Source organism: Carassius auratus, chromosome 13 (assembly GCF_003368295.1).
Source record: "Carassius auratus strain Wakin chromosome 13, ASM336829v1, whole genome shotgun sequence".
Taxonomy (NCBI): Eukaryota; Metazoa; Chordata; class Actinopteri; order Cypriniformes; family Cyprinidae; genus Carassius; species Carassius auratus.
Window position 1 is genome coordinate 12,783,588 of NC_039255.1, and position 8,534 is coordinate 12,792,121.

Sequence of the window (8,534 nt, forward strand, 5' to 3'; positions counted from 1 at the left end):
TGAATCCACTGTGAGACACCAATGTGTCCCTGAGCAAGACACTTAACCCCTAGTTGCTCCAGAGGCGCGCGACCTCTGACATATATAGCAATTGTAAATCACTTTGGATGAAAGCGTCAGATAAAAGAATAAGTGTGAATGTGAATTCCTCTCACAGACAGACAATCAGTAATGCAACAACATATAAAACCTGCTAAAATTTGTATCATAAAACCATAATTCAAAATGTTAAAATGTTCAGACATGGATAAAACAAAAGTATTTTGCAAACCAAATGGCAGGTGAAAAACATTTAAAATGCAAAAATAAAAGCATTTTAAAGCTCAAATCTGTTCACTTTCTGAGTGAAGCAAATGAGTTCTTCATATTTACAGGCTTACAAAAGTAAATAAAACTGCGTAGGTCACACGGTGGGCTCAGGAAGTAGTTCATCAACGATAACAGAACGAGATTACGTGGTTTTCCGGAATCCTTTCAGGATGGGGTATATATTCTCAAATGCTTCGTAGATCTCTCCTCTAACCTTTGCACCTGGAAATAAAGGAACTTTCATTATGCAACTTCAGTGTAGTAATATTATACTAGCATTAGATGGTATTATTTTTACCATTTTAAATACAACAATAACCTCACCTGTAAGTACAACTTTGCCTGAAACGAATATTAAAAGAACAATTCTGGGTTTGATCATTCTGTAGATTAATCCGGGAAACAACTCCGGTTCATAGCTGGGGAAAAAGCATCAGCAGTATATTAGGGTTGCAAATTTCTCATAGTCAGAATGTTGCTCGCACTTGAATAATAGATCACAGGATTGCAAATACATTAGTATATCAGTAAAATAGACCTTTAAAATCAATATCCAACCTAGGTGGTAAAAACATTAATAGTGTAGATGTACATTTATTCAGAATAAGGACACACAAAAGTATTAATTTAGTTTGAAAATGTGATGTATTAAAATAATAATAATATTAATAAATAATAAAAACAAACCTGCTAAACTGCTGGTGTGTAAGCACAAGGCCCTCTAATCGGATGGGAAACTTGACGTCGCAGCTGCCCACCATGTTCTGAATTTTGAAGTCTAAGAATTTAGCAGGAAAACCCAACTTCTGCACCACTCTGGCATATTTTCTGGCTGCCAATCGAGACTGTACCTCACTGCAGAAGTGAGTGCACAAAAGAAAGGCAAACTCACACTGCTGTTTGTTCTACAAGACTGTGTGACAGGAAAAAAATGACAGCAAGGCAGCAGGTGGCTTTTGTACCTTTTCGCTCCCGTACACACCATCTTCCCTGAGCTGAAGATGAGAGCTGTTGTTCTGGGTTCTCGTATTCTCATGATGACAGCAGCAAAACGCTGAAAGGGTTAATTGATGTATATTTGTGTTAAATCAAAATGGATGTTTTTGCCAAAAAAAAGACATTGCTAAAAAAAGATTTGTTCAGAAAATATCTACTCGTGGTCTCCTACAACTGTAATCTTTGCAATAGGTAAAAATTAAAAGGTCCCAATTAAAACGAGTCTTACCTTTGGATTATATTCAGCATTTCTGGCTCGAAGTGCTATTGTCTTCAAATCAAGTTTGCACCCCAAGTTTACAGTGGACACAATATTCCTTAAATACAAATGAAAATAACTTTTTTTTTGCACACAATAGACAGATATTGTAGACCATAGAAAAAACATAGGGCACTCATGTGATAATCTCATTTGACTTTTTTCCCCCCATCTTAAAGCCAATTGACAATGTTTTTGACAGGATTGTGTGATGGCGGCAGCTTAAGAACTCACTGTAATTGGGGAAGGATGCCAGAGCTCTCTGAGGCCGGTGTGGAAGGAGTGATGGGAGTCATAGGGGTGAGAGGTGTTGTATGCACTGGCGTGTTGCCTGGCAGTGCCGTTGTGGTGGAGACCTGCGAGTGGTAGAGCTGTGGTGTCTGGCCTGCAGCTCCCATCATCCCACCCTGCTGTTGTGAGGCTGCCTGTTGTTGCTGCTGCCGTCGCTGCTGCTCCTCCAGAAGGGACAAGCTGTTGGTGTTCTGCACTGACTGTGGTGTAAGACCCGTGCCGAACTCCATTATAGGACTGCAAATGGGCAGGACAGGTGTCATGGCTCCCTTTAAATAGATGCAAGGTCAGATAACATTATGTAGTGGTCTCGCCAAGGCCGAAGTATTGGCCGATATTTGGCATTTTTCAAATATCGTCATCGGCCGATAAGTTTTTCTGCTTGGCCAATATGTTCAAAGCGTTTATTTTGACAGTGATAAGAACGGCAGCGCCTGAGCGCGCACAGTGCTCGCACTTTCACTCTTGTTTGTCATCGCCATTAACAGTTCTGTCTAATATGGATAGAAGTCGGTCTAATAATCAGGGAATTAATGTATACAGGAAGTATTAAAACGATTGCTTTTATATTAGGCCTATTAGTAATAGAAAAGCAAACATTATAATACTTTCTCATTTGCCGTCAGCATTGAGCAAATACACATTTATATTATTTAAACAAATCTTTGAATGACTAATAAACATTTAATTTCACAAACTTTGCAAGCTTAGTTGAATCCAGCTGTGAGATCTTGTGAAGTGTGTATGTAGATCCAGAATGATCGCGTGTTCTCTGCGGGATGGTCAGTCCGCGTGAATTGAACGCTTTAAACTCGTGATTTCAAATTATGCTGTGCTTTATGCATTTACCCACTGTCTCATGTCATTTTCACTGTGTGATGTCTGAGTGTTACCCTGGTTTTATTTGAAAAGTATGATTCCTAGGTTACAGGGTTTACTTTATTTTGAATTATATTTGTATTAAATATTTGTGAAAAATACTGTCATCTAAATTCTAAGCATGTTTCTTTTGCACATTTACCTTTTAATCCATTGTCAAATGATTTAAATGTTTTTTAATATTAATTGGCCCCCATGCTTTCCAAGATATCGGCAGTCAAAAAACACATATCAGTTGACCACTAGTACCGATGAACTGAGGATTATGTAAAAGCTGGAATATACTACATGTCTTCTGCTCAGAATTACAGTGTGGAAGAGGAGATCGGAGTTGGCACTTCTTTTTTTTGGGCTTTAGACTTTGATTTTTTTGAAGTCATAGGATATCAAGCATGTTTGATATTTGGAGCCAATTTTAGAACACACTGATGACATGTTAAATTTGATTTAGTTAATTAAGATTCATTTATTATAAATGTAACAGTTCAATACTATGTTGAACAGACAATGTAATAATGTAGCCTAAGAAAGCTAAATTTTTTCCAAATAATAGTACAGGCATATTAACAATTTTTTTTCATAGTATAATGAGGTGCTTTACACAAAAATCTATAGAGTTCCCTTCGCACATTAATATTTGGGGTTCCGTGGCATCTCATTTTGCAAAAAACCCTGGTTTGGTGTATGATGCCCAGTTTTTCTCTGACAAAGTCAGCAAGTGTATGATTCCTAATGTCTTAAAATCTGTGCAAACTTTAAAAGCAGTGTAAAGTGTTCCAGTGTTTTTATGCTTCTTCAACCCTGCATTACTCACCTGCGGAGATGCCAGCCCTTGAGTGAAAGGAGTGAGGCTGTTGTTCTGCTCCATATTTACAGGTTATGAAGCAAAACAACCAAGTAGTGATTCAGGACTAGCTTAGCCCCAAAAGGCCTGTTGTGACACACACACACACACACACAAAACAATCAATGAAACATACATTCACACAACAGCGTAGCAATATGTCAACTGAGAAATTGCATTGTAGACACAGATCTGTGCATTTCTAAGGGGGAACAAAACTGAATGGTTCGGTTGTAAAATGAAGACTGCGAAAGTAGCAAGGTTCCGTACAGGTGACGTTTTAGCGCCGATTGCAGAATAAATTATTACAGTTCGTACATAAACTATATATCTATGTCATCCTTAAGTTTCTCTCTTTAACCCCCGATCTTAACAGAGACACGTCCTCTGTTTGTTTCAGTAAGATTTGAGTAACGTTAAGTTTGCTCGTTGCGCCCACCGCGCTTGAAAATGAACGGTGGGGAAGAAATACATCAAAACTTCAGTTTGAGAGGGAAGACAACTAGAGCAGCGAAAATATACATTTCTATTCCACTCATGTTTCCCACAGTACTACAGCCTTTTTTAAATGAATATTATATTAATCACAAATTGTTAAATATATCACCTTTTGTTAAATAAATGCTTTGAAATGGGGATGTTAAAGCATCGATTGTTAAAGCACCTGAGACAGGCAGCAGAGATATTACTTTATGAAGTTTTCACATTGGTTAACCTTTATTTATTATTATTAATCAGTGCAAAATGATTTGCCCCTTCGTCTTCTGCGTCTTCAGAAAGATATGGAAATGATGTTCACTAACCTTTCACATGATTCATGCTTAACTCACATGTCATAATTAATATCACGACAAAATCATGTTTTTAACTCGCATGCGCCCTTTATTAAAGCAGCATTTTTTTTATTTTTATTTTTTGCAGTTAAAATAAATAAAAAGTTCACTTTTGATCAGTTGCATGTCAATTTTCGCCGATAAAATCCAGTTATGAGCGCTGTACGGAACACCATTACAAGCCTGTAAGGAACACCGTTATCTTCCGTACACTGGCAGGCGGAGGTGGTACTTTTCCGCAGTTTTCTCAAAAACTATTGGTCCTAAAGACATCAATCAAAGTGTAGACTGTATAATAAGTATTCCCCCGGAAAATGAGCACACAAACATGCATGTTTGTCTTTCAACAACGGAGGAGTGCTCGCTGGCGTGCGGTGAAAAGTGGACGGAACATGGTTAGTCTACGTTACAGAACATATAAAACGTGTCACACCAAGAGTAGGGTAGAGGGGTGTGCTGATGTTATTTGCAGTGTGGCTCTGCGGAAACTCAAATCAATGTAATATCGCATCACAAACGCGGCTTAACAGAACATAACTGACACTCAACAGAGTTCATGCTACATTCACAACAGCGCTCTCTACCGAAAGGGTATAATGAACAGACGTCCAAACAAACCGTTAATTTGCAGGATGCCAGGATCCCTCAGACTGGCAATGGGTTCGCGCAGAAAAGCTCCAGCAGCGCGCAAAACACAAGATTGTACAACAACTTCCGCCGACTTTAATAATGCGCTTCCGGTGCATAGTGGGTTTTACGTTCATGAAAATTAATTTAAACAGCAAAAATAAATAAATAAATAAAATATAAACTTAAGTGGAAATTATGCAACAACAAAATCCTCACTGTTCTTACTACCTGCATTCCCTTTTCTTTATATTAATCCCAAGACTATGTTTGTTAATGTAAGCAGATTTTAGTTAAGAGTTATATTGGAAGTATTGAAATGTATTTATTAAATGTGTCATACATAGTAAGTAAATTTCTATATCATGGTAACTTTCTAAACAACAACAATGCATATATAATTGCACAGTCATATCGTGTAGCTCACAAAGTAATGGAGAAAAGTCCTCACAGTTTGCTTGTTTGAGATGGACCAGTAGCATTTCCACAGGAACTGGGTTTTACATTTGAACCCAATGAAAACATGCTCTCTGATTATTCAGCTATTGCTTACTTGGTATTCACACACAACTGTTTCCACCATTATTTAAATCCATAGGAAGAATATATACTTGCTTATTGATTTTAATTACATTTTCTTGTGTTTTTATAAATTCCAAAAGGAAAAGGCATGATATGATAGGCAAGAGATTCATATAATGTGAAAACTTTCTCGATGAGTGAATCATATGTGGGGCAAACCTGTTTTTTAAGTCAGATGACTACGTTGTAGTTGTGTAAATAATTTTTTAATTTTAATTTAATTTTGAGCAAAGTATGGCTTTATATAATAAAATTAAACTGTGACATTTAGCACACAATCAACATTGTTTTAATTTTCTGATTATGAATAAACATTGCACATCCATTGTATATAATTTATTATATGTTGGATTTATAACAGCTTGGATGATTTTATAGTAGGCCTAGTTGAGTAATGTATTACACATATATTGCAGCTTAACTTTGTTTACTTTCTCATAGGTCTTATAGCTCTTGATCTAACTGGTAACATAATGGTAGGTTAGGCTAAAAATGTTTAAAATTTCCATTGTTGTTCTATCTGAAGTCATCTTAATTTCTACATTAATATTGAACACATGTGTACTAATGTTTTTTAACGACAAAGAAATCATAGCCTTCTTTGCTATTACAAAAATTATATAAATTTTTATGACAAGTTACAACCATGTTCTCTGTATTTTCAGGTGGGTGCCGCAGCAGGTTTTTTTTTTTTTTTTTTTTTTTACATATTATCTGAGCTTGTTCTTTTACTAAGGCATTGTTTCTTTGTAAATATTACATTGATTGTACAATTGAATATGCAGTATAGGTCATTTGGAGACTTTACACTTGGAGAATATAACTATATATATTTCTTCTGTCCACAGCTACAGGAGATGGACACAAAATCACGCTACTGCCCAAGCTTTCATGTTGTGTAGCTGATGAGATATGTATCTCTGTTTCGGTATAAATTAAAATTTCACCTTATTTAATTCAATGTTAATTCATAGGGCTATGTCCCAGACTCCCAGTGTATCAAAATGTGAAGGTTTAATTTGCATTAGTCAAAAAAGTTTGCACACAGTAGTACATTTCATGCTAATACTGTGATGTTACGGCCAAAGTTATGTGTCTTTGTGTGTATCTCTTTCATTGATCCGGTGTCCTGACATTTTATCCTACCCTGTCAGATTTTCCTACGCGGGTTTACTGCGCACGCGCACATCAATATCGCGTCCTTTGTCTCATGCTAAACAACGATATTTAATGTATCTGCATTACTGTAAGGGTAGGTTTAGGGCTGGGGTAGTTATAGACGTTAATAAAAACGCAATCTAATTGGTAGAAAATAATATTTATTGTTGGTTTCCTGTAACTGTATCCCTTTTAGCTACAACCGCGAATATAACACATAATTACTGTATTTGCAGTACTGTAAGGGTATGATTAGGGTTGTGGTAGGTGTAGACGTTAATAAACCATAACTTTACAGTAGAATTTTCGTTGTGGAATTGTACTACCCACTGTTTTGGTGGGAGGTAGGAAAATATGACAGCGTAGGACAAATCGACAGAACACCGGTACTCTCTTTCTTAATATAGGCTCCGCCCCTGCAGCCGGTTTAGTATCTAGACTGCTCTAACATCAGAGTGAAGAGAGAAGAATGTGGAACTTGATGAATACGTTTGTTTTCCGCATCATTGTGATCACTGTTTTAGCACTGTGAAGAGCTTGACGTACACTGGGAGAGAAGGGTTTGACAGGACTGACGAGGAGTCCTGTGTGCGTCATGATGTTTCCGCCAGCCGCTGCTCAGCTGTGTTTGAATGTTGTTTGGTTCTATGTTGCGTTGGTCTATGTCTGTCAATATCTGTGCTTGATCAGTTGCCTGCTGATACGTGAGTTTTGATCCAATAATAAACTATTTCAAATTGCTATCTTGACATCGCGTGTCTTTATGTTGCTTACCCCTTATAACGAGCACTTTAATAACGGGGTTCGTAACAGTGAGGATCTGGGTATCCTGAAGGTTGTGTTTCTCGGATGACAGAGGTGGGGTGTAAAGTGAAGGCGCCAGCGGTAAATAAAAATCTTATCAAACCATTAGAAAAATGTTTGTGCTATAGTTAATTAGATCTGGCCCGTATTTCTCTCATCTCTTGTCTGCTATCAAGGGCTCATATCCCAGTGAAGCCTGTCACGCTGAACAGGTGGTGATAAATGCTTTGAAATTTGGTTTATTTCTTTGAATATGAAGGTAAACACCTTTTATATGGTCCACTGTATTTTCTGACCTCGATATGATGAATATTGATTAAATGCAGTTTGAACCTACACATTTGTAAGGGTTCTTTATCGTTTCTCTTGATAAAATTAATTTTTTTGCATCTTTGTTGCAGCTAATCCAAGTTTCTGGTCTTCTCACAGCGGATACTATAAAAGCGGACTATATGCAAACACCTTCTGAATATACATAAAGCTAGTCATTAACCAACATAAATATCGTATTTTTATTTAAATAACGTATAGTTTCTCCTCATTAGGACTGGTTGGTCATAAAACGACATTGCATTTTAACATTTTGTTTTTAATTTCTGTTTATGAAAAAAAAAACGTTGTTCATTATTCTTAATAATCAATAAAAATCTGTCTGGTGGTTCACAGTCTTTTTTACACGTATCGATCACAGGCTCACTCGCGTTAGTTAATGCCACGTATCACAAATGACGTCATATGTTACCCCACTTGATAGGGGGCAGGATTGCGCCAGTCAAGTCACTATGAGCTCATCGTAAATGTTTAATAAAGCGAGGTGGGTGTTGTAGTTCTTCATACAGACGTTTTCCATTCGCGCAAGCCAAATGATCTCTGATTTGAACTACAACTTCCGCATAGGTCATGATGACGACATTGCCTACGCAATCTGTTTAAGGAGTACCAATTTCCTGGT

The 8,534-nt window shown here is 37.0% G+C and overlaps 1 protein-coding gene across 1 annotated transcript; it reads right to left on the reverse strand.

The window, feature by feature from the left end:
- Window positions 1–311: 311 nt before the first annotated feature.
- LOC113112721 (TATA-box-binding protein-like) lies at window positions 312–5,163 on the reverse strand. Its single transcript, XM_026278503.1, has 7 exons — window positions 5,030–5,163; window positions 3,549–3,665; window positions 1,799–2,124; window positions 1,535–1,622; window positions 1,272–1,363; window positions 997–1,164; window positions 312–728 (listed from the first exon to the last, which is right to left on the reverse strand). The coding sequence occupies exons 2-7, from the start codon at window positions 3,600–3,602 to the stop codon at window positions 563–565; spliced, it is 894 nt and encodes a 297-aa protein (XP_026134288.1). The 5' UTR covers window positions 3,603–3,665; window positions 5,030–5,163; the 3' UTR covers window positions 312–562.
- Window positions 5,164–8,534: the final 3,371 nt, after the last annotated feature.